The sequence below is a fragment of the Parasteatoda tepidariorum genome, chromosome 6 (assembly GCF_043381705.1).
Source record: "Parasteatoda tepidariorum isolate YZ-2023 chromosome 6, CAS_Ptep_4.0, whole genome shotgun sequence".
Taxonomy (NCBI): domain Eukaryota; kingdom Metazoa; phylum Arthropoda; class Arachnida; order Araneae; family Theridiidae; genus Parasteatoda; species Parasteatoda tepidariorum.
In genome coordinates this window covers 24674045-24701797 of record NC_092209.1, presented here as the reverse complement: position 1 = coordinate 24701797, position 27753 = coordinate 24674045, and the positions used below count along the sequence as shown (strand labels likewise).

General features: G+C 29.0%; 1 protein-coding gene across 2 annotated transcripts; it reads right to left on the bottom strand.

The window, feature by feature from the left end:
• Window positions 1-16127: 16127 nt before the first annotated feature.
• LOC107453310 (uncharacterized) lies at window positions 16128-27702 on the bottom strand. Of its 2 annotated transcripts, none has more exons than XM_016070089.3 (7): window positions 27216-27702; window positions 25011-25224; window positions 22933-23121; window positions 21687-21807; window positions 18689-18778; window positions 18457-18594; window positions 16128-16456 (listed from the first exon to the last, which is right to left on the bottom strand). In XM_016070089.3, exons 2-7 carry the CDS (start codon window positions 25215-25217, stop codon window positions 16257-16259), a joined length of 945 nt encoding a protein of 314 aa, XP_015925575.1. In that variant the 5' UTR covers window positions 25218-25224; window positions 27216-27702; the 3' UTR covers window positions 16128-16256. The 2 variants fall into 2 exon arrangements, with proteins under 2 accessions (XP_015925575.1, XP_042899197.1); XM_043043263.2 differs by having other exon boundaries at window positions 27530-27646.
• Window positions 27703-27753: the final 51 nt, after the last annotated feature.

Sequence of the window (27753 nt, the reverse complement as noted above, 5' to 3'; positions counted from 1 at the left end):
TTTTGTTAAGATGTCAATCGTAAAAAATGAACGATTACCTGGTTTCAAAAATTTAACACCGGGGAACAATTTTTTTTTCTCTATTGCATGACATTTTTCAACTGAATATAATAATCTTCTACTGAATAATATAATAATTTTCAACTGAATCAACTTAAATATTTTAGCGTCATTGTTTTCAAATCAGCAATTGTTTTTTTTTTCTACACGTTTTTGTTTTTGTGCAACTTAGTGACATTTCCTAACCATGATTGTTTTAAAATTCAGTCCAGGGAACACTAAGTATATCCACTTCTTTACTACGTAGGTATTGATATATTTCAGTTTATTATACGATACATTTAAATCTTATATTTTTTGCTTTAAATGCTTTCGGACTGGCAGACAAGGGAATATGTTTGTATATAAGCCTATACGTTTTATATTAACCTGTGCATTCAAACAAAAAATAAAAATTTCACTTTGAAAAAAATATATAAATTTTGAACAATTTTGATATCCTCACTTCTCTAATTAGGTAAAATCAAGTACTTGTATAAATTCCAAAAAGTATTTGGTTCCTGCGAAATGAGAAAAAAGAAATACCTTATAAAAATTGTTAAAAATAGTTGTCAACCATATAAAAATTGTTGGCACTTTAGATTTTGATGTAGAAAAATACGTAGATTAATACAATATAAAAAAAATGTATACCTCATAATTCAAAATTTTTTCATCCACAATGAAATTAAATAATAATAAATAATTATTAAAAATTTTTTTTTGCATGAAATTATCTTTGGGTAAATGAGTTTTATGAGTGGGTGCAATTTTTTTTGAATTGCTTCNAAAGTAAAATTAACATTAAGGGGTCCGAACTTTGGATCGCTCTCCTGACCGAACTATGGGAACCGTATTTCCCAGATTGCGGCTACTCCCTATATTTAGAAGGTTAAGAATCCAAATATGTTTAAAAAAATATATATGTTTATTCAGAAAAAGTACGTTTTTGTGTCTGATTTCGTAACTTAATTAATAGTTAGCACTAATTAATTAGCATATTTGAGGTCACTCCCAGGAATCATTAAAATTGACACTTAGTTCGTGAAAATCCGACCATTAGAACGAAAGTTATTCAGGGTGATTCTTTTTTTCTTTTGAGGACTGTACGCCCTTATGCTAGTGCAATTATGGCCTCAGACACCCAGATAATAAATTTATATCTATATCAATGGAATTGAAACATTTTATTGAAAAAAGAATTATATTTTGGTCTGAATTAGCGCATTTGCAGTAGTTTTCTAAAACAAATCGGTAGCCATATTAAAAATTATTAACTTAGATTAAGCTTAGTTCCTTAAATTTTATTAATTAAAACATTTACACACGTAAACAACAATTTTAAATCAATTGAAATTGTATTTGAAAGTATTTTACAACTCTAGTTTAAACACAACAGAATTAGTATTAGCATTTGCACTTTCAATTGATTCGGCATGCTTGAAATAGTTGCTGAAGAGAAGTATTCCAAGTATTTCTAGTCAAACAAATTTATCAATACCGAGGCGAGGTGGATACAGTTAAATTGCGCCCCCAAACGTTTATTATCACTTGCGCTGTTAGTGAAAGTTGAAGTTAATGGCTGATGAGAAAGTGTAATTGTTAGTGCCACGACAGGCTCTTTTATCTTAATTAGCTTGCTATTGTTAACTCAAAATTAGAAAAAAAATGGCGCATTATATTTAAAACAACGTTCCACTAGTTTTTTTATGTTCTGAAAGATGCAAGAAATTTAAAGCATAGTTAAAAAGCCTTTGCTCATTTATATATATTTTAGTTCAATAGCTCACTTATTTAAATAAATTTCAAGCTCTTGCGTAAAATTACACACATGAAATATTGAAGTATTTTTATATTTGTATTCTAGAACTTATTTTTAACTTCAGTAATTTGAAGTTTAGATAGTTTCGTTATTTACTTTTAGTTTCAGTTTGAAAGTTAAGTTTAGAAACTTTAATACCAAAAAATATTATTTCGTCATCATAAATATTTCATGACTACGCCACGTTTCCTTCCTAATTCCGCGAACAGTGTTCCCTGTATCCTCAAAGAATCTTTAATTAAATTACCAGTCTTTATCATTAAAAAAAAGTTGTAATAATTGAAAAATGAATAGAAGTTCATTAATGCAAATTAAATTTTCTTTAATTATTAAGCTTAATTTATATCCATTTAAGTATTTTTAATCCATGAATAAATAATAAAAAAAACAATAATTTTAGTATTTCTCATTTTAAAACAAAACTGTTTCATAATCTATTCTAATTCTAAACTATTGGGACCAGATTTCAGCTTTTGGGGATCCGAATCCGTCTAAAAAAAGCAATGTTTTCTCAAAGAAAGCATGTTTTTGTGTCTGATTTCATAACTTAAAATATCGTATGCACTAATTAATTAGCATATTTGAGAATAGCCCCTCAAACTTTTAAACTTGAGTCCTTAAACGTGAAAATCCGATCATTAAATCGAAAGTTATTCAGGGTGGTCCGTTTTATATTTAGTGCACTGTACCGATATAATTTAACTAGTTTCAGATATTTTTTGTATTAAAACTAATAAAAATAGTTTCATATTGTCTTGGATATACCTTTAGAAATAGCAATATTACATAACATTTCAATCACTATTACAGGGTCCATGAGCACCTGGAAAAATTAAAAAGTGGTAGAAATATTAATTTTTTATTACTTTATTACTTTTATTTAGCATTTCATTTTCTCTAAGTAAACATGTACATAGTTCCGAAGTTGGCAGACATAAATCTTATTTAGATAGTGAAAACTAATATTAAGAAATTTTCAGCTTCGAATAAATTAATTTAAAAAAATTTATTAATATTAATAACTACCAAATTCTAGCGAATTTAAACGATATATGACGGTGAAACTTCAACTAATGTTGAGTTTTCACTGGCTCTGGATCATTTTTATGACGATTTTCAGACAAGCGTGACTAGTTAAAAGTCAGTTCGTTACAAACTGAGGTTGCTAAAATTTTATTTATTGAATATACGCATAAGTATATATGCATATTTAATTTGGCTTTTCAAACAAAATTATATTCGTTGAAAAAAATCAAATTGCTCCATGAAAATAAGCAGATACTATATACTAAAATCATTAAAAAAATTTCCCTAATAAAATAATTGATGTCAAATATAAATATAGCCCCAAAAGTTTTCTGAATTATGTCTTCACAAATATTCTAAAAACATAAAAATTAATCAAAGTAACAAAAACTGGGAACGAGAAGTTTTAAGGCTCATTTTCTTAAATTCACTAAATTGTCACTTACCTGGTTCTTCCACTAGCTCTTCATTTGTCTTATTACTTCAGTTAATACATTAACAAATTAAGCTCATCATACTAGTAATGGTTAAAAAGAAGATAAAAATCTATTACTATTACTAGTATGCGGAACTCATATTTTTGCACTTTCAGTTTTTCTTGAAGTATGGTTATTTATTTATAAGAAATGAAACAAAATATTTCGCCAAAATATTTATAATTTTTAATTTTTTCAGCGAAGTATTTTACATGTTTCATTGATCTAAGAATGGAGAGAGAAAAATATCAGCACTGTTTCTGATTAAAGAAAGATAAAAATTTCAGGAATAGTGAAGTGCAACTTGGACTTCATTAACCGTTTATTCTGAGGACTTTATTACATAAGCTAGTATCCAAATTAGACGCATGATTATTATTAATGAATAGTTCACTCATCAGATGAAGAATAAATTAATTAATGTGCACTTCAGTAAAGCATGGTTAGTAACTTGTCGTTAATATTTATGCCGACTGAATAACTGAGTAGTTTGTTACCTTATGTTGCTCGTGTTATAAAATGTATAATAAAAAATGAAATTAATAACCATCTTCATATGTTTCGGTCAGGAAAAAAGTGAACTTATAAGAAAGGAGGTACATAATTCTATGCTTAGAAACAATATATATTATATTTAGAATGGCTATCTACTAGTTTAGAACGGTTATCTAGGGTTTATACAAATTATTTTGGAATAATTAATTTATGAAAAAAATTACTTTTTAATTAATTTTTAATAATTAATTTATGAAAAAATTTTATTTATTAATTATTAAAAAATTATTACATTACTAATATTAAAAAAGTCAAGCAGTGGAGACCTATAACCTGTGCAAAAAAGAGAAATAGCTAGTAATAAACTACTCTATTCTTTCCTTTTTTAGGAAAATTAAATTATCTACAGCTACCACTTCTTTTTTTCATCATTATTATTTAAATTTAGTAAGAAAATATCTTTCACGAAAACATTTATTATAATTCAAAAATACCAACTTGCTCCGGACAGCAAATTAATATTTTAAAGTGGTAGTTTATCAATTGTGATTCTTGGTTAAAAAAATTCAATTTAGTAGATTTTAATCCACCACTATTTCTAAAAATTTTGTAAGCTAATATAATTCACTACTTTAGTCTCTAAGTCTTGCTAGACCTAGACCATATAAAAAGCAATAAAAAATTGTCAAATAATTGCAAAATTTAGTTTGTAGTTATTTACCGTTTTTTCTATTTTTTTGGCGTGTCCGGAGCAGCTGGCATCTCTGATAATTGTTAATAACTCGTATTTGTCCCAGAGATTTTGTCTATCACTAAAACAAGCTCTAAACGGTGTAGTTTTACTACCATTTTTTTTTCTGGGTAAGCTACAGCTCTGGTATATTCTATATTTTGTAGGAATTCCCATTTCTCTTCGTAGAAACTTATGGACACAAAACATTTTACTTATATGCTTTCTGAAATCCCTGGTAAATAAATGAACAAAAAAGTTAGTTATACTTCAGTATGATTTGAAGTTGGTTAATTCAGACACATAATATGTGATGAAACTAATTCGTAGTTACTTCTGATAGCTAAGAAGAAAAATGGTTTCGGATATATCTTGCCCCAATAAATTTCCTAAACCGCTTCGCTGACCATTATGTCACACTTCAGGCTTTAGTTGGTCACTTAATAACATCACCCACCACGTGACGATTTATTTATTTATTCGTTAGACTCTTATTTAACGCTAGAATGGGTATTGTAAGAATAGCGACGATAGAAAGTGACATCGATAAAAAAAAAAACGATAGGGTTTTAGGGAGACAACGATATGCCACTTTTTCCAGACTTCTAAGATCCTTAAAAAAAATATGACTCCTTTTTTTTAACTTTTATTAACACGTTGAATGCCATAGGGGTCACCGGTGACCGACTCTGAGTCTGTTCGTGGCGTCACGGGGGTCACCGGTGACCGGCGAAGCCAATATTATTTGAAACATATAATTCTAGAAAATTTTTTAATTTTTTTTATATTGTTATCGTTACTAAAATGGTTTGAAGAAATAAATGCAATATCGAACACACAAGAAAAGTTTTATTTATATACACAGAGATGCCACCGGGCAGCGAATAAATATTTCCAAGTGGTAGTTTATTAATTGTGATTCTTGGTTTAATAAATTCAATTTAGTTGATTTTTATCCACCACTTTTTCTAAACAATTCGTAGGCTAATAAAATTCACCACTTTTTAACAGATATGTCATGCTAAACCTTTTATGAAAACTAGCAAAATATGTCAAATTTGCAAATTTAGTTTGTAGTTATTCGCCGTTTGACCAGACGGGCAAGCCATGTAAAATTATCATGGCATTCAACGTGTTAGGAACTAGAAGGCTCCGTTCCCTGCTCGCTTCGCTCATTAACCCCGTGTTTGCTTCATCAGGTTCATCTTTATTTTTTTCTTCTTGAAAGTTAGTTATTTAAAAAAAAAGAATCATATTGTTTATAAAATATAATTTTATGCAACAAGTTAATAATATGTAGCCGCTACAAAATAAACAATTACTTTAATTTAAAAAATTATCAACTGTACTTCAAAAAAGATATTCAAACTTAAGAATTCAGAAAGTGTAACACAATAGGGATAAATAAATGAGAAGTAATTTAACTTGTCAACAATACATAACAATAACCAAATATAGTATAACAGATCATATTGAAGTGGTGGCTGGTATTAAATTCAAACTATCTTGATCTTGAGTCTTTTATGTTTTTAAAATTTTTTATATAAATGATATTTATGTCTGGCAACAACTAATCTCTTTTACTTTTTATTTGTTTATTTATGTATTTATTTATTACTTTAGACACCAAATCAAGCGCGAGGTTATAAAATGAAGATCTCAGCGAGATAAAAAAAAATTATCCACAACAGAGGATAAGTAATCATTATTTAACCCTTTCACGCCGACTATCACAAATACGTGCCTGCATAAAACCGTATCAACCAGGGTAAAAAGATAAAACTGGTTATCAAAGTAATTCTTTCGCAGTTTACTTGTGGGCGGAGTTATAATTGTTTGATTTATTTAATTCACCATTACTTTGTTCAAAATAAAACTATTTAGTTATACTTTGAATTAACATTGGTTATATATATGATTAAACTAACAATAATTAAAGTAAAAGCAAAATAACTGTGTCAAATCAGGAACGACTACATTTAGATTACCGCTTTTTATTTAATTACATCCTGATTTTTATACGAATACTTTTCTGAATCACCCGTTCCCAAGGAGTTAAAGGAAAATCAACAAAAATTGCAAAGACTTTCGAATCAATTCAAATTTCAAAAAACCTCGCTGTAAGTTCATAAATGGAAAATGCCCCTTTGGAACGAGAAATTTCAACTCCGTAGTTCGACTTAAGCGAGCAGTACAGTGAGCCTAAAAACGGACCATCCTGGATTACTTTTGATCTAATGATCGGATTTTCACGTTCTAGCCCTAAATCTTGATAGTTCGAGGAGGTGCTCTTAAATATGCTAATTAATTAGTGTAAACAATATTACACAATTAGTGCAATTTTAAGTTACGAAATCAGACACAAAAACATACTTTTTCTGAATAGACATACCTTTTTATTCAACAGATTCGAGTTTATGACTTCCAATATATAACGGGCAGCCGCGATCTGGGAAGTATGGCCCCCATAGTTTGATCAGGAAAGCTATCCAAAGTGTGGACCGCTTCATGCTAATTTTAATTTTTACGCATTTCACCATATTTTGAGAATTGAAGCTAAATAAAAAAAAATTGCACACAATTGCAAAATTCGTTTATCCAAAGATAATTCGATGCACACAAGAAAATTAGTAAATATTTATTATTTTATTTAAAAATGGTCCGAAAGAAATTTAATTGTAAGGTATGCAATGTTTACATCATTTTGAAATACTTAATTTTTGACAGCAAAATCCAAAATCTGGGCGAAATCGGTTGAATAGTTCCTGAGAAATTGAAATTTAAATATGCGACTTTATCAGAATTCGATTTCTCAGAAACTATTAGATCAATTTCGCTCAAAATTTGTATTTTGTGAGGTTAAGTTACATACCTTATTACGATGTAAAAAATCCCATACCTAACAGTTCGAAAATTTTCGACTATTATTAAATAAAATAATAAGTGTTTCTTAAAACTTATTTTTTGCGTGGAATTATCGTTGGATAGACGAATTTTATAATTACTTGCAAAAATGTTTCAATTCACTTAAAAAGTGCTCGAGATATGGCGAAATACGCAAAAAGTAAAATTAATACTAACACTACGTTTACGGGACGCGTATTTTTTATCTCTTGTAATGACTTTTATCCATTGATCGAGGTAAATATATATTGAAGTCTATTTTCCTCAAATTCGTTGAAATATTGAAACTCTCTTTGTGGTATACCTATCTCAACGGATATGCGTCAATTTGACGCGATCAGAATTTAGACAAAATTTTGAGCAAACATCACATCAATAATAAATAGGAATGTACCGACATTACTTCGATCCGTTATCCGATATCGTTATCTCAAATGAAACAAGCGATAAACAACTGTTGCCGATAAGCAATAATAGAAAGAACAAACGCAGAATGTCAATTGATGTCAGAGTGTCAGATTTTGAAGGTTTCAGTTGCTTAGTTCGAGTATTTTATTTTATTTTATAACCGTCGTTGAACAGCCGACCCAATTTCATGGGTTTACGACTACTTACGTTCACGTAGCCTTGTAATTTTGAACCAATCCAGAAGACAAGGAAACTCCTGGATCAGTACCCCCAGAGGTATTGATTTGTTGTGGGAACATGGAGGACTTTGAGACTCGACAGATTTAACGTGCATCAGCCACCATTTACTACACGGGAAGTCTTCGGCCGGCGAGGATCGAACCCACGACCTCTTGGATATGGGCCCAGCGCCCTACCAACCAGGCTATCCCGGCCCTTAGTTCGAGTATTGAAAAATAAAATGCTAGAATTTTCTTCTTGTGGTATATAATTACATTGCTTTCTAACTGCAGAGATGCCAACTGCTTCGGACACGCCAACATAATTGTAAGAAAATGGTAAATAACTACTAGATAAATTTTGAAATAATGAAGTGGTGAATTATATAAGCCTACGAATTATATAGAAGTAGTGGTGGATAAAAATCAACTCAATTGAATTTATTAAACTAAGAATCATAATTGATGAACTACCACTTTAAAATATATATTTGCTGTCCGGAACAAGTTGGCATCTCTGTAAGTGCTGTTATATGTATTCGTTCATGCATCAAATTGATGCCTGTTCGTAGAGATAGGTATATAAGAAACGTCCGTAAACCTAGTGTTAAGGAGTCCAAACTTGACATCGCTTTCCTGACCAAACTATGGGGACCAAATTTTGGGAGTCATATACCCCAATCAGTTCGGGGGAAAAAGTTAGATTATTCAGAGAAAGTACGTTTTAGTGTCTGATTCCGTAACTTAAAATATCGTCTGCACTAATTAATTAGCCTATTTGAGGTCATCCTCTCGAACCATTAAGATTGTGTTCTGGAACATGATCCAATCATTAGTTAAAAAATTATTCTGGTATTCCGCCTGGCCCAATTTTTTTTTTCTAGGGCTGGGGCGCTGTACACCATCTTACATAGTATCAGCCTCAATAGTATTTTGCAGTATATTTAACAATTTCTAATTCTCTAATCAAATTATTTTTTTATTATTATTCTATCCTATTCCTCGCACATTTCTCTGCACAAATTTGTTATTTCAAGTTTCCAAGTCTTATAGTTTAACAACATGTAACAAGAATGAAAACGAGAGAGAGAAATGCGCAAAAGATGCCCATAAAAAATTGCAATAACTTTCGAATTTCAAAAGAAAAAAAATCTTATTAAATTCCTAAACAAAAATGACCCATTTCATCACGTCGAATTTCAACCCTGTAGTTTGTATAGGGTGGCCTATGTGGTATTTTTTGCTGCCAGCTAAACACAAAATAATTCTCGAACTAATTATCCAATGCTTAATTTTTTATTCCATAGTTCTTCTTGCACATTCTTCTACACTTTACTAATTTCAAATTTCTAAGTCTTATTTTTACGAAGCATACTAAATGCAACGTTAAGTTTAATATTCAAAAAATGTGAGATTACTGCAAAAAAGCTTAACAGCAAGGTTACAAATTTAACAATTCCTATTTTTTTCTCTGGAATTTTCAATGTATGCGATGTTTTTGCATGGAATTATCTTCGAATAAATGAATTTTACAATTGTGTGCAAACATTTTTCATTTCGCTCAAAAAGTTCTCGACGTATGGCGAAATGAGCAAATTTAAGTAAAACTTGCATTTTGGTGTCCAAACTTTAGATCACTCTCCTGACCAAACTATGGGGACCATATTTCCCAGATTTCTGTCAACTCCCACTTTTGGAGGTCAGAAACCCAAATCCGTTAAAATAAAGGTATGTTTATTCAGTGAAAGTACGTTTTTGTGTCTGATTTCGTAACTTAAAATCTCGTCTGCACTAATTAATTAGCATATTTGAAGTTACCCCCGAACCATTAAGAATGATTCCTGGAACGTGGAGATCCAATCATTAGAATGAAAGTTATTCCGGGTAGTCCGCTTTTTTATTTTTTGCTCACTGTGTATATGTCACGGCAAAAGACCGAAATCGGTGGTTGTTGACTTTCACCGGTGAATGTCGACAAACACCAAATACGTCGGTGAAAGATCGAATATTTCATTACATTCTTGTACATTCGGACCCTCACCGGTGTATGTCGACAATCACAGATATACTTTGGTGAATGTCCGAAATATTTATTACATTCGATTTCATATGAATTTATTCGCGGATATAATTACATTTATTCGATATTTTAACCCTGCACTGAAGTTTTTTTAAGGTTAAGTACCACTGCTCGGTATACATTTGCCCGGTATACCCTACACCGATGTTTTTTTAAGGTTAAGTGCCACTCAGAGATGCCAACTGCTCCGGACGAGCCAAAATAATTAATAAAACGGCAGATAACTACAAAGTAAATTTTGCAATTATTTGACTATTTCTACTTGCTTTTTAAAAGGTATAGCATGACTTAAGTATTACAATTTGGTGAATTATATAACCCAATGAATTATTTAGAAATAGTGGTGGATAAAAATCTACTAAATTGAATTTATTAAACCAAGAATCACAATTGATAAACTACCACTTTAAAATACCTATTTGCTGTCCGGAGCAAGTTAGCATCTCTGGCCACTGCCCGGTATACATTTGCCCGGTATACCCTACACTGATGTTTTTTTTAAGGTTAAGTGCCACTGCCCGGTATGCATTTGCCTGGTATACCCTACACTGATGTTTTTTTACGGTCAAGTGCCATTGCCCGGTATATATTTGCCCGATACTCCAAACACTGATGTTTCTTCTAATCTACCGTCAGTAAGTATTAAAATTAGCAAATATTTCGGACATACACCAAGCGACTACGTGAATGTTGACATTCACCGGTGAATGTCGACATTCTCCAGATTTCGGTGTTTCACCGTAGCATATTTATAAAAATACATTTTTCTCCCTTTCTTTCATGGTGAGGCTTTTGAGATTCTGTAAGCTTTAGATTTTAGTTATCTACCACTCTATGAAATATTTCGTAAAGAGCATCGTAGCTGACAGTATAAAATTCATTTTTCAGTTAGTATCATTTATAAAATCAATTTTGCAATTAAAAGGAAATAAAATTCAGCAAGGTTCCCCACTTTTTAATAATGCCTAATCAGCAGTGGTAAATATGCTTACTTTAAAAAGAAAAATGATGTTAAAATAAATTTTTATTACTTTGAACTTAAAAGCAAAAGGAATATTTCAATACCAAAATATATTTTTATTTTCTCTAACTAAAAATAAATAGCTCGTTAAAGAAATAAAAAAATTTTGCAAAGATAAATAAAGCATTTATTAATAAAATTGAAAATTTTGCATGGTTACCACTATTAGTTCTAAACATAAATATATAGATAATCAAAGTTTTATTTGTTAGAATTATTATATCTTCATGTTTTTAATAACTCAAGAGCAGCCTATTGTTATAAGTGGCAGCTGCAATTCTAAATACCCAGAATTTCAGAAATTTTGTTCTCGGCCGCGTAATTTTCAAGCCTACTAATTTAAAATTTTATAATATTATGCTGATTTTTTTTCAATGTGATTTTTAGACGCCAATTACCTTCCTATTATTCAAATCACACTACTGAATAATATTCTTTTGCCATCTTCGGCCGAGAACGATGGATTTTAACAGTGCTGCCAAATTATTCAGCTTTTCTTTAACAAATTTGTGCCAATCATCTGTTTAAAAGAACGGTTCTTTTATTCTAAAAAGAAAATAGTGGTAGTACAAGCACTTCATTATTATTATTTATTTTGAAAAAGAACAAGATAGGCATGTTTATCAAAATAATAATATGAATATTTCAGAGGTTGCTGTAAAAGTACAGAGATGCCAACTTGCACCGCTTTGTAAAAAATATTTTCTAGTGGAACTAGAAAACTTAAGTTATATTATAGTTCTAGAGAAACTTAAGTTATTTTTAATTTCGTGTTTTTCATTTTAAGTAATTTTTCCACCACTATGTATCAAAAATTTGAAAAATATGAAATGCACCTTAAGTGAAATTTTCTCGTGGTTACTCTTATAAAGTTGGGGTGTAATTATCCTAATTCTACAAATTTACAATTTAATTCGATACCAATTTTTTAAAACTTTAGCAAAGAGCGGAGCAGTTAACATTCCTGAAAGCATAGTGTTTCTTTTCAGTAGAGTTTTAAAAGCTGAAGTGGTAGGTAGCAAAAAGAAATATACATTTTTTAGAAACAAACATTACCACTTTTTTTTAATACAGCAGTTTTTCTTACATATGAATATTTCAGATACTTGGCTAATACACACAGAAATGTTACTGGCGACTAGTAATGCAAGAAGTGGTAGAAACTCAATTCATTTTTATTTATTTATAATTTCTTTAATTATTCAATTGAAACTATCGTTACATTCCGAATATTTTAACCCGAAACACTCTTTGCATTTACTTTCAATAGTAAACTGGAGGGGGAAAAAATACTAGAAAAAGTTGCTTATTTTAATTTTTATTTTTTTTTAAGGAAAATTTTGAATTTCACTAATTACTACACTTTGTAATTTTAGTCGACCGTAGCAACCTTGTACACAAACACATGAAGCTAGACAAATTCAGTCATTACAATGGAACGCTGAATACATCATTTTATAGAAAGTCTCTGCTAACTTCACTATATTTCAACAAGAACTAATCGACGCCAAATATAATCCAGTCACTTCTTTCTTTCAGTACTATCTGCAAACACAAAAGACTTAAGCATGATAGTACAAGCAGCCTGCTGTCTACAACCAACGCCTTCTATAATTGAAAGCCTCCATGCTGTTTCTTATAGATAGTCCGATCAGACCCAGGGCTTTAGCCCTGCATCAGACCACTATTAAGGTAAACTTGTTTACGAAAGAGCCATTTAATAGAATATCTAGTAAAAATAAGAAAGTAATAGCAAATATGCGCCTAAAAATTTGTTTAATTTATGAATATAATTGACCACCTCATAGATTTCCCCACCTTCACCAACTATATATATATATATATAGTTGGCTGAAAGATTTTTAGAATTGGAGTCATTTACACCCATGCAAAGTTTCGAATCGGTTAAATGAACGTTGAAAGTTAGTAAGTTCTTTCTAGCTTCAATACCAGCAAATTTTGAAATCATTCTATAGAATTGTGTAGTTTGTGTAAAAAGGAATTTTTAATTATCGTGGTATTGAAAAAGGAAGTCACTTGAACTATGCCCTCCTACGCTCATTTTGTATGATTAAATTTTTGCATGGGTAAAATGAGCACCATTTCTAAAAGTTTCAAGCATTGGTGCAGCGAGCGGGTGGCAGAGGGGCAATCTGCCCCTCCATAGTTATAAAAGAATACTCTCGTCAGCCTGTAGACAGATAAACACTTTGATTTTTTTCAGCCAACCTTTGTTTCAATTGTGCTTTTGCTTTGCTTAACCAAAAATATAACTTTTTTTGTTTATTTGTATGCATAGTTTTCTGTTTATATATTGATGCATTATATTCGCACAAAAATGTTCAAAGTTCCAAGAGATTACAAGGAGAAAACTCGTAAGTTTCAAACCAAATAGTTTTTATTATCAATGATCAAATATAGTTTAAAATGAATTATAAAATATACTAATAAAATATAAAACAGAAAAAAAATTTAAAATCTCAGAAGGAAATTAAATTGACCATTAGTTAGGTTTAAAGTGAATTCAAGTCGGATGATTTTTCATTTCGCTCCTCCAAAATCTACCGATCGCTACAGACCTGGCTTCAAATATGATCTTTCAAATTGTGCCAACAGTTATGCCAAGAAAAATCTTTCAAAACATTTTCTACCAAGTGAAAAATTGTCAAGACAGAATTAGTATCGAAGTTTTACCATTATTATTATTTTGAACAAACCTTGTATATCAAAGATATGTAAGCTACTTCGATTGGCAGACACTAGACTTTTTTTTTTCTCTCCCTGCCCCCAGCCAACGCCTCCTATAGCTGAAAGCCTCCACACGGTCTTTTTTAGGTAGTCCGATCAGACCATTATGAAGGTAAACCAATTAGTTAAAGAACCATTTAATATGAAATCTATTAAAAATTAGAAAATGGTAGCAAATATATGTCTAAAAATTTGCTTAATTTATAAACATAATTGGTTTGTTTTACTTACTTGTCAATCACTACAGATTCATGCCTGCCAACTTTCACTCTTTCAGAGAATGAATTTTCCAAGTGGTAGTAAAATAATTACCGAAAAACAATCTTACTCAAAAATATATTTATATTTTGACTAGGTTAAAATTCACTATCGTCAAGATTAGTATGCTTTTATACATTTGTTGTAATTATTTATATGTGGTGGTGGTCAAACTCATTTATAATTATTATTATAATTCAAAAATTTTAATGGCATGACATGAGTTTCGGTACCACTTTAAATACAAAATTAAAATCTTCCGGGAAAACCGGAAGAGTTGGCAGTTATGCAGATTCAATTCTCAAATATATATGATAAATTTCTCTCAAGTACCTTTAAAATAGCATTTGGGTTCATGCGCACAAGCGGTTCACTTTTTAAATAATCTGCGCAAACTACTTATAAGAAACCGTGTGGAGGCTTTCTGATGTAGGAGATGATGCCCCAGCTCCATCAATTCCTCTATTTATTTCAACGGGCAGCTCTAGTAACAACAATTTTTCTCTAAAAAGTTGAGAAGCAAAATAATTAATATATTATAAATTTATCTTTATTCTTAATGTAAATAGATACTTCTTTAAGCCTTTGTTCTTCTTACTAGTTTTTTTAATAGAATAAAGTAGCAGTTGCTTAAGGTGAAGAATGAGTACTTATAAATGTAGGTCTATAAAGGTATCTATAGGTATAAAAATGTATTAACTTAACTTATCTTTACCCCGCCCAATAGGGGGCATGCCAGGAATACTGAAGTCTCGAAATAGGCATCTGTGTCCCATCAGTACAAGAATACAAATAGATCGTGATGAACAAAGGAGGTTCCTTCAAATGAAGCAACCCCTGAGAGTGACTCTGGGTTGTACGGCAGTAAATGTACAGATGCAAAGATGACAGATTGTAATGACAAAGATTTACAGAGCTCCAAGCTATAACTGAAGATTGTTCCGAAATATAAATTTACAGGTGTTACAAGCCCTAAAGGACAGAACAATTTATTTGGAACATAATATGAACATGAATTGTAAATTAAGGTGTCCAGATGCAAAGATGAAACATAACATCACGTCTACATCATTAACAAAGCTGTTAAAGAGTTAGTAAAGTTCCCAAAGCAGCAAGAAAAAAAATTAAATATGACTGTCTTTTACAAAGCATAGAAATTGTGATTGAGAAAGTTCTCGGAGTAAAAGTACAGATGTAAATATGTGATACTTACAGAGCTTCGGGCTAAAACTAAGGAATGTTCCGTAATATAAATTTACAGATGCATAAGTATGTTGTGAATGTCAGTGTACAGGAGTCAAAAGTTCTAAGTAAATGTGACATTCTTGAAAAACTATAGTCACTGATAAATGTTTCACAGAAGTAAAGATGAATCAAATCATATAAAAGAAATTTTGTAAAGGCATAGTGCATGCATTTGTAAAGACAAAGATAGTTCAAGGCACAGAGCACATGAATTGATCCCTAATAAATGTCTTTGTAAACAATTTCACTGAGTTTCAAAATATAAGATACATTATTGGGAAAGAAGAGAGTAGAATGGAGAAAGGTTCTAGGAAAGACTCTGGCTCACAAAGGTCTGTCATGCCAATAGAAGATGAAGAAGCATTAATGTAAAAGTTCAGATGTAATGATGAATCTTTTGATCTATCCCCTTTAGTATCTGAATCAGTTTGAAGGCTCAAGTCTCACCTCAATAAAAGTTTCAATAAATAAATATCAGGTAGGCTGTACCTTAAAATGAAAGATGTGTAAATATTTGTGAATAGGTTATTGAACTTTCCATATCATTTCTCAAAAACAAAACTTGCCTTCAAAACCAAAGATTTTGAATTGAGTGTAATAAAGTTTAAAAAGTATTTATTTAAAAAAAAAACGAATAAAATAAATAAATAAACAATATGCCTTTATCATTATAATTTAATGCATTTGAATACTAATTACAAATTATTAGAAAATATGCATCAACTCATTAAAATACAAAAATAATTTATTAAAATAAAATTCATAACAAATATATCACATAATTGTTTATTTGTTATTTCTTAGTACACCTATTAGTTCTTGCATGAGTTGTGTTTGTTTAGTAGCTTCTGCAGCTTGAGCTTCCATTGCAGATGCTATTCTTTCTAACACAATACAATTTCTTTCAGCAATATTTACAAATGATTCTGCTGCTTTTTCGGCTGTCATATACTTGCTTGTGAATCTGTATCGTTGCCTTTTTTTAGCTAAAGGAAAGAAAATTTAAAGGAAGATGTTACAGTGAAGTATTGTATTAAGAGCTAAATCAATATTTGATGAGTATAAATGCTCTCCTCATTATTTTTAAGATAATTTATGCCTTTTTTAGGTGGGTCATCCATTACATTTATATCTCACTGCCTGTAAAAAAAAACCTGGAAAAATTAACTGCAAAAGATAAAACAATATTTAAGCTACTTATCCAGCATAAGAATCCCTGAGATTGTAACCCCTGTCATACGAAAAGTTTCACAGAAGTTTGCGATTTGGGAATGCAGTTAGCATGTCACAATTGCATGAAAATTTTTTAATGGGGAAAGTGTTGACAAGAAAGAAATTTGAAGTGCAAGAACAGGTGGAGAAGTTGCAACTTTAAATGCAAGAATTGGTGGAGAGGTTGCTACTTCAGGTGCAAGTGAAAAAGGTGCAATAACAAGTGTGTTGTTCCATGATCCATATGGCAAATTTCACAAAAAAATATTTTGTATAAGTTTTACTGGGTATTAATTGACCATCCACCCTTTAGTCCTGAACTTGGTACCAGGGATTCATCCGAAAAAATTTCAGTCTGGGGATTACTTTCCCAAAGGCAAAAATCTTACTGACAGCTGCGATATGCTGACTCAATTCCAAAATGGCTAACTTCTATGATACTTGATTACGAAAACTTAACTTCAAGGTACGGCAAGGGGTACAACCCAGGGATTCTTGTGTTAAGATTCTGTTGTATCTTTTGCAATAAATCATTACAGGTAGTTGCTTTTTTGTTTCTTCTTGTGAGCCAAGAAAAACTGACTTTCTAATTGACAATTCAAACATCAATTCAAAAATTTCAGTTTAAAATAATTCCCTCATGGTAGGGAAAAGTGCTTTTTCTTCATGGTTGAAATAGATTGAAAAGTCGACATGCTCTGAGTGCTCGAACACGTTTCTTAACAGGATGGCATTTCTTGAATGATCAAAGAGGAAAGCAGTAAAATTTTAGGAACAAGAAAAGGAACTGATGGTAATCAAAAAAGGCAGGGAAATTATGGAAAATGAAAAGAAACCCCAATAGCCCAGGAAACAGCAGTTTTCCACCATCTCAGCTATCATGTTCCGTTGTGTTCTCCCTTCCATCTTTACAGTGTCAACTGTTCTTTTTCTTGTTTTCTATCTGTTTGTTTTCATCATTCACAGGATGTCATCCGGACAAGATGTATCATGTTTGACAAGTTCACCTTTCTTTTATTTCAATTATACTTTAAAAGAACTGAATTTAAATTCCTAGGTTTATACCCCAAATTAAAAATATATGTGTTCCATTAAAATTTTATTTAAAAAAGGAATCCCCAAAGGTAGTGACACAAATTTTTTAATGTCTTGAAAAGTAAAAGAAAACCACCGCAACTATTTTCTCTTTCAATTACTTTTAATTAAAAAAAATCAATCATCATAACTGTAACTATCATAAATAAAACATGAAAGCGCAGCGCAAAATTTACATTGGAACTAATGAAAAACAGTAACAGCAACCAAAACAAAGCAACGGAATAAACTGGACATAAGCAACACACTTCGGGTGTCATTGTCTCCGATGGAACCGTCTCATTACAAAGAAACAAGTTTAGGGTTCTCATTGATTTAACGTTCTAGTAAGTTAAAATGTTAAATCACTTTATGTTTATTTCTTGGTGTAACTGTATTTTATTTTGATGGCATGCTTAAATATAATTAAGTTAAAATTAATAAACCAAAATAATCTAAAATAAAAACAATCAATGTCTCCCCCCAGGGGGCCGCGGTAAAATTGTCAAATGTTGACAGGGCTGCGGTGATAAAAAGGTTGAGGAACACTGGTTTATAGCATGGGATTATGCATTTCATAACTGTTATCCTATTTTTTATTAAAGTCATATTTATTTCATGACTAAATGTATTGCTTGAAACCTTAAAGTGTAATTAAAAGTTAAACATTAAATGCATTAAAGTGAAAATTTGTACAAACCTCTTTCTACAGTCTTTTTAGAAGTCAATGTCGCAAACTCGTTTAGTAAAGAACGAGTTGTTGTGATGAGAGGTACAGATTCAGTTGCAGCTGTTTTCTCTTCTTGAGGATCGTCTACATCTGGGGGTTCTTGTTTGACTTCATGACAAAAACAAAACAAATACATGCATAAAAAATGAATCAATTAAACATAATTTATGACATCAAGATTATAAAAATGAAAATATCTCACTCAAAGTAGGAATATCTAATGAGGTCAAAGTGATAGGTGTTTCAGGTAAAATCCTCCCAAATTCAGTTCTGGAAGCAGGCAGGGTATCAGCTAGAAATAAATTTTAAAACAATCAAATTATAGAGATAGTTTAAAATTTAAAACAACTGATGCAATGTAATATTTATACAATGGAGTGCCAATTACCTGTACCAATCAGGTCAAAATCTGATGCAGATAACAAAAAATCCAAACAATTGAACAACTTTGAAAGACAGCTATGAGAATGTTATTAAGTAACTGTGCGTCAAGAAAAGTGTGTTTTAAGACTGAGAGAAGAAATTTTAAAAAATAGTACACCTCCTCTTCTTAATTATTGGAAAAAGAAGAAATCTGTTCCCTTACTAGAAATTAAACACACCAGTTACCACCCACATTGAAACTAATGAAAGGATAATTAAGGAAGAATTAATAAAGAAAGAATAATAATAAGAGATTCTTTTAGAAATCACAGAGATATAAAATAAGCCATTTTTTATCCTCTTTCAGACATCCCAAAAACAAAAAAGCATCTTTGTGGAAAAAAACATTTTTGCAGAATGTGGGAAAAAGCACATGATCCTTGAATAATCCGGATAATTGAACAATCCAGTAAATCGGCATTCAGATAATACGCATTCTCCACTGTAATTGATTAATACTAATGTAATATAATATTAATGTAATATAATATTAGTGTAATATTTCATTAGTGTAATATAATATTAGTGTAATATAATATTATATAATTATTATAACATGTTTTTTTAAAAGAAGAACCTTACTACATTTCATTGAAAACAATGTTTAAAAATGACAAATGGTCAAAATTTTATTAAAAGTTTGTTACATTATCACCTTGGTAAATCCTCATCAGTAGGATAAATAGCAAGAATGGTAAAACAGATATGATTTTATCCAACAGAGAGTATGTCACACAAAAAAGACTAATATACAGTAAAAAGGAAAACATTAAATAGACAGTAAGTGTTAGAAAATTAATGATTTCCAAACATTTAAAAAATGTGATAAGGCAGCAAGATCATTAAAAATAGAGTTTTTGTTATGATTATGGGGAAATTCTTCCAAAAATCTAGGTTAATGCATGAAATACATCTATGAATGATACTAAAAGAGGGAAAATCAAACCTATGATCTTTAGTCCAGCAATATTGCTATTTGATAGTTTGTTGCTGGAAGTGTGTATAGGTTTTAATAAAATTTTACCATGTCTAATTTTTAAACATCTTTTCTAATAAAATTTAATACAATTAAAAAAAATTATTATCATGACCTCCCTAAAAGTTTTGAAAATTACAAATCTTTTATGTAAAACCAACAAGTTAGTTATTTATGTATTGCAGAACAGATGTCAAAAATATAAAGAAAATTTAAAAGAATAAACCTGGTGCAGTGTCTAAGCAAAAATAATGCACAAATTTTAAAAACAACTACTATTATCATTAATTTTTTTATTGTTAATAAAAGATGAAAAAAATAAAAATTTTATTATAAAATAAAAATTTGTTGCATGTTGTTTACAACTTTTAAAAACAAAATATGTTATGTTAAGTAATATATGTATTAAATATGTATTATTAAAATAAAATATGTTGTTTGAATTGATGTTTAAAATAAATAAAAATCATTTATTTTAAACATTGTTTTTAATAAAATTTAATATTATCATATAGAATTATTCTTGTAACCTTCCTATAAGCTCCAATATAAAATTGCAAATAATTTATTTAAAATCGGCAAGCTAGTTATTTATGTATTGCAGAACAGCTTTCAAAAATATAAAGAAAACTTTTTAAAAAAATAAGCTAGCTGTATTGTTCAAGCAAAAATAATGGTCAAATTCTAAAAAACAGCCACCAGTATCATCAGTTTTTTTTATTTTTAATAAAAAATATTTATTATAAAAATAAAATATGTTGTTATGTTAACTAATATATGCATTAAATGTGTATTATAAAAATGAAATATGCTGATCGTTAAATTGATTTTTAAAATAAATAAAAATAATTTATTTTAAACAACATTTTTAAAAAAATTTAATATTATCACAAAGAATTATTCACATAAACACTCTATAAGGTTCTATATAAAATTTCAAATATTTTATTCAAAATCAACAAGTTAGTTATTTATGTATTGCAGAACAGATATCATCAAAAATATAAAGCAAATTTTAAAAAATATGCCTGCTGTATTGTCTAAACAAAAATAATGGTCAAATTTTAAAAACAGACACAGCATCATTATCAAGTTTTTTATCCTTATTAAAAAATAAAAATAATTTACTATAAAAATTAACAGAATTTCCTAATAAAATAAAAAACATGAAATTAAAACAAACATTGTAATGTTTTTATCTAACAGTCAGAAATCCTTGTAACTTTATTGTTAAATATAAGTTAAATACTTATGATTTATTTTCTCAGAATGAAACTTTCTTTAATAGTCCTTTGAAATTTCCATTAAAATCCCAAAATAAATTTAAAATGAACTTTAGTAATAAGGCAGCATGTGATCTTCCACTAAGTGCAATATTGCCAAATTAAAATGGTACAATATAATGAAGATATATTCAAACATTTTAAAAAATAATATCAAAATAAGAAATTTAAGCAGCTAATTTTCTTTTTCTTTTTTCAACTTTAAACAATTCTTAGATTTGCAACATATTCAACTTAAATTAAAGAATTTCATAAAGATATCAAGAATTTGCAGATTAACTGAGTCAGTGTCATCTTCAAAATTTCTAAAAATTAAATTTCATCTTTGAGCTTGTATTTTATTGATACAGGAAAGACAGACAATGACTGTTTCATTTAAAAATAATCAAAATTATATAAATGAACTCGATGTAAATATAACTGACTTTTTGACCAGTTGTAAACATGCAGCCAGTTTTAAAAACTAACATGCACTTACTGTGTGTTATTAATTACTATAGTAGATGTAAACTACTTACTTGGTATTATTTCCATCAAAGATTCTGAAACATTATTAGGTGTTTCAATGACAGAGACACTGCTTGATTCTGACAACAAAGAATCTGTCAATTCTTGATTTTCCAGGGACTGAATCCCATTCTGCGATAACAAAGGTAACACAAACAGATCATTAAAATTAAATTTGCAATTAAAGTATTTATTCACAGTACTATATGAGATTAACACTTACTTTAAATGCTACTTTTTAACATCAAAAAATTAACGATCAGTTAGAATCAATTAAATCTCCAATTATAAAGTTGTTGTTTCTAATGTCACTTGCCAATATCAGCAAGCCTACTTGGTGAAACCAAGCGAATTTAAGCCATCTATGGCCACACACCCCTCACGACCTATTTATAGAGCAGACACATTCATACATATATTTATTCACAGGTCGTAGTTTTGACCTGAACCAGAGAACGGCTAATTCTCCAATTCATTAGCCCCAGAGGTACGATTTGTAATGGAAACATGGAGGACTTTAGGACCTGGTAGATTTAACGTGCAACAGACACCATTTACTACAGAAGGAGTCTTCGGCCAGCAGGGAGCGAACCTATGACCGTTTGACATGAGTCCAACACCCAACCAACTGGGAAGCTATCCTAGCTTCCAATTATTAAGTTTAGTAACTTATTATAAAACAAAACAAAAAACTTAATTTTCTAATAAATTTAACTTCTACATAGCACCACCAAAATCCTGTGCATCATTTATCAACTTTGATACAGCTTCTTTCCTTTCTCAAAGACTTTCGGAATAAGTTTCTTCACTATTTTATTAAGTTTTTATGATGTTATTATATTATGTAATAATCATAATGAATTGAATCACAATAATTACACTTGCTGGGAAAAAAAATTTTACTGTAATATTACGAAAATTTAAATCTGACAAATAGAACTGAATAAAATATATACTTATTATAATGACTTATGCTTCAAAAAAAATTTTTTTGAATAATATAAAAAGGCATAATATTTTTAACAACTAGATCTTAAAGATGGATGACAATTTGGAAAACTAGACAACACCAAAATACTAATTTAACACAACAGCTAAAAAGGGTATCATTGAATTTAATATTATAAGTTTTTTAAGACATTACAGAATTTTTAAAAGTTTTTAGAGAATTTTTAAAGTTTATCTCATTGGATATAAATAACAAGTATTAGTTTCCTGAAAAATTCCACAAGAGTTGAATTAACTATTGGAACTTACTGTGACAACCACATCTGCGTCAGGAACTTCCGCAGTCTCATTTGCAGAATCATTTGGATTGGCTTTATTTGAAGTAGCAAGAATTTTTAAAATCCTTTCTTCTAAAGGCGTTAATTTTGTACCATGTCCATTATTTTGAATCAGTCTCACTGCCTTGATCTGTGTTTTTGTTTTCTGATCAGTCCAAGTCTACAACATCAAATAAAATTATTTTCCAACTGAAAAGTAAGTTTTTAAAGAGCAAAGTTAAAATTGCCTTCAATAAATAATGTATTTTAATAGGTGTCAAAGCATTTGTATTCAAAATTATAATTTATAAATGAAATATATATATAAAAAAAAAAAAAAAGATGAAGCTTATTCTCTTCTATATTTTAAAAAAATTACATTACAGTTTCTAAAACTGAAACTTTCAAGGTAAAAAATAAAATAAAGAATATAGTAATACAAATTTATTTATTCTAATAAAAAACCTATGTTAAATACAAAGATTTGTAACTACATTTAAAGTATGCCAGACATGAACAATTAGAAAGTTATTTGTTAAAAAAAATTTCTAACAATATTAATAAAACAATCCATTTCTAACTATTCTTCATAAAAGATAACGATTTGCAAATTAAACTGTCAAAATAGTTAATCATTGACATTCATTTCCAAAACCAATATCAAAAAGAAAACAATGAAAGAAATTTAGCATTAGCCTTATGAAATTGGTTTGTTTGAGATATTAGCTATTCAAACTTAATTAATTTTCTTGGTTATAATAAAAACTATTTAAAAAACTGAGCAGAAGATAATCTTTCAATTAAAACTATTGATTGCGTTCTATTTGAACTGCAAATTCTATTTAAACTAATATTTTATCCAAAAAATTTATAATAATTAAGGAATTATTTTAAGAATGTGGTATATGTTGAAAACAATCACATTTTGTTTCTAAAATCTGCAGCATAACTTTAATCTCGTAGTACTTGAGGCAAATAGTAAACAAATCCAATGAAATCTGTTTGGGTACTGAGAGGACAGATAGTCAGTGCTGGAAGTAGCCAGCAAATGTAAACTTTTCAGAATTTCTTCAATGCTTATGTCCATCTAAAGGAAGTTGCATAACAAACTTACTAACATCAGTTCCGTTTAAAAATTAATTAATTATTAAAACAAATTTGAGCACTGAAGGACTAACAATGATTGCAAAATAAATAAGGTAAAAAAATTATTAGTCTTAATAATTGAGTATGGGTGGTTTAAAAATGAAATCTTTTTACTATATTTTATAGAAAAATGATGTTTAATATTAAAAATGGTTCAAGCATTTTGGTTTAAATCTATAATCTTTCTAAATTCCAAATAACTAAACTAAGACATATAGAAAGATTACTTATCCTCTACCTTATCAATCATAGAAATTACAGAAATTTAGTAACTAGACCACAGAACCAGTAACTAAAAGGTATAGTAACTAGACCACACATATTTTCACGGGTCTGTTCATTTTCACATTATCTAACAGCCGTTTTCGTTTTTTTTTTAAATAATAATAAAGTAAATTTAAGTAAAAAGTTATAATACAAATGTGAAATGCTCACAATTATGACAACAGCGGCAATAACACAGAATAAAAGACGAAACCATAACAGCATATCATTTCTTAACATCGATTGCTGGTCTGAGGAACCACTTACAGTTACTTAACGATACTCCAAGATAAATATTTGTGGTCCTGGACCAACAGACCTTTCTTCATTTTGAGCTCTGCTTAGTTTCCTATTCATTCATTTGAATAAGGGCATAAAAATCAACTCACATATCTTGAGACCAGATATAATTATCATAATATTTTAGATCAGATACAATGAGAAAGTCACACTTAATAAATTGACAAGTAACATAAAATTTCATCTTTTTAAAAATCGATAGGTACTAATTCAAATATCTCAATTGAATATCCAAAATATACTTTATGTTCTATTTTCAGTTTATTTGGTTTGGTACATATTTTAATATCATTAAGAAGAAGAAAAAAAACATCAATTCTATTAGTAACCTAATATAAAACACATAAAAAGTGTTCTCACTTTTTTCCATCTCTCCATTGTTTTGTTAGGACAACCTTCAACAGAATTTAGTTTATGATATAATTCCAGCCACAAAGCTTTCCTTTTCTCAGCAGGAATGTCATCCTGTTTACCTTGTGCTATAGCCAAAGCTGGATACAATTCCATGAAAGATACAAGGATTTCCAACTGTGCGGGTCTTATTCGTGCTCTTTCTTTGCTATCCATTTCAAGACTGATAAGAGCGATTTCGAAAAACAAAACAAAAAAATTTTTTAATAAATAACTACCACATTATTTTTAAACCAGAATATAATTACATACAGAGTTCTTCCTAGGGGAAAAAAGGGCAGGGTGATTCCTTTCAGAAAAGAGTACTTTGAGTTTTGAAAAGGTACTTAACACTGTTAAGATTTATCAAAAAGTGCAATACCATGTAATAACTGAATTTAATCCTAAACAATATAACCATCTCACAGTATTTTATGTGTTTATTTCAGAATGTAATTTTCACTCATTATCTAAATAAGAGAAAAATTTGTAGTTTATAAATAATAATTGTAATTTTGAATAAATGTAATTTTCACTCATTATCTAAATAAGAGAAAAATTTGTAGTTTATAAATAATAATTCAGGGCATACTAAGAGACAATCTTTGTGCACACATTTTTTTTTTAAATTCAAAACAGTAAACTTAAAAAAAAAATTTTTTTTTTTAAAAATTGATCAACAGCTTAAAATATTTTTTCTATGATTTATACTGAAAATTATTAGAAAATAAAAGTTTTAAGGTGCATTTTTAAAAAAATTATTTATTTAAAAAAAAAAATTTATTTAAACTCACTTAAAAAATTTATTAATATACCCCTTTGAAAAAAGAGAAACTTAAAAAACTTTAACCAGTTCAGAATAATCCTAACAAAGTAAATATTTGCAACAGTAATCAGAATTAAGCCTATTAACACAGATGAGTATATAGGATTTAAAGGGCAGGCAGAGCAGGCCGCCTTCTAAAAACGATTAGGGAGAACACTGATTATTATTCATGAATGCATAAATTATGTCCGAGCTTAATATAGTTACATATATCCAAATTTACTAAAAGTTAAGGAGATTTTTGGAAACAAAAATCACCTATTTCAATAACTTTAAAACATTTTCTTTTTTTTTTTCTGTGACAAATTCTTCTCAAATTAGTTTAACCATCATATTTTCTAATAAATTAAAGACCATTGCACAAGCTCATATTGCAACATTTATAGCAAAAATTGATCAATCAAAAAATTAATTTACAAATATTGTAGACAAGGCGCATAATTCATAAAGTGCAGAAATCCAAAAGAATGTGGAAGAAAGAAAAATGCCTTTATGAATTAAAGGTTTCTAAAAAAATTGTGCAAAAAATACATATTATTTTTGCAGAAATACAAAAATTATTCTGTATATAACTAAAGAATGTTTACAATTAGATTTAATTTTTTCATATTAAGGTAATTTAGATTTAAAGTATCTTTTTATTAGCTTGTAATCGGAACTGCATCTAGGATCTAATTAGTTACACGATTCATTCTCAAATGCAATTGAGATTAGATTCACTCAAAACTCTAAGAAATACTATTATTTCATAGCAATTATTAAAGAAAAAATATGTAATAATTCACATATAGTATTTGTTACAGCATGTATGAAGATTTATATAGAACTACTTGAAAAAACAATTAAAATTTCTTTTACACACAATGTATGAAGGAAAAACGTCTAAAAAAATAAATATTTATAAATCACATAAGGAGTTACGAATCATGTATGGCATTTGTATAAGGAAAAAAAAATGAATTAGTATTTGCAAATATTCAACCAGATTTTGAGTATTAAGTTTAAAATATTTTTATGATACGCTAACAGTGTCTGTAACAGTTAGCAGCAATGTAAATAAAAACATATAGAATGTCATTTTAAATTATATTAAAAATTGAGCAATGAAAAAGTTAATAACTGGATATCCCTCTCCCTTTAAAATTCCCTTTAAAATTCCCTGCAATATGAATTCCCAGACATCTTAATTTTATCATAACAGCCTCTATACTCAAAAAATGATTAAAATAAAGTTTCACATTTTTAGCTGTTATTTCTGTTGGCTTCATAATAAATTACTAAAAAGGATTAAAATTCTGTTTCAAATGTAAATATTCAACGTATAAATAAGAGATTCTTCATAAACTCACCAAGTCTGAACACAGAGAATTCACTAGGAAGAGTTCATTTTCGAAATAAAAAAGTATGTGTTTAAGAAAAAAAATAACAGTATGTTAACTACTATAAAATTAAAATAATTTACTTCATGTGCTACCTAAAAATTAAAAATTAATAGTATTTAAAACTTAAACACAGTGAATAAAAGGTTTTTCTCATCATTTTTTAAAAATTACATTGTTTCATTGAATAATTGAGTACATGATCAAAAATTTTTTACTAAACAGTATATATACAATGAAATCAATGTGTCAAGTAATTGAAGAGATATGTAGATAAGAATCACTTAGTTTCTTTCCAAATTTATAATTCTATCCAATATCTGTCTTTTAGAATTTCAAAAGCTTTTAATCTATAAAGATTACTCATTGGATTAAACCTTATACAAACTCAAAAAATAAAAATCTCTATTTATTAAAGTGAAATTGTGCACTTTTGTCTGCCTATTTCTGCTCTTTTGAACGTCTAATTGATATAATGTGCAAATTAATCCCTTGGCGTCGTTTCCGG

Excerpts from the sequence above, each read along its gene's own strand:
- LOC107453310 (XM_016070089.3), bottom strand. The coding sequence starts at position 25,217 with ATGGATAGCAAAGAAAGAGCACGAATAAGACCCGCACAGTTGGAAATC. Across the intron at positions 21,808-22,932 it reads ACGCAGATGTGGTTGTCACA|AATGGGATTCAGTCCCTGGA; the intron begins GTAAGTTCCAAT and ends TTGTTATCGCAG. Across the intron at positions 18,595-18,688 it reads ATTAGATATTCCTACTTTGA|TCAAACAAGAACCCCCAGAT; the intron begins GTGAGATATTTT and ends TTTGTCATGAAG.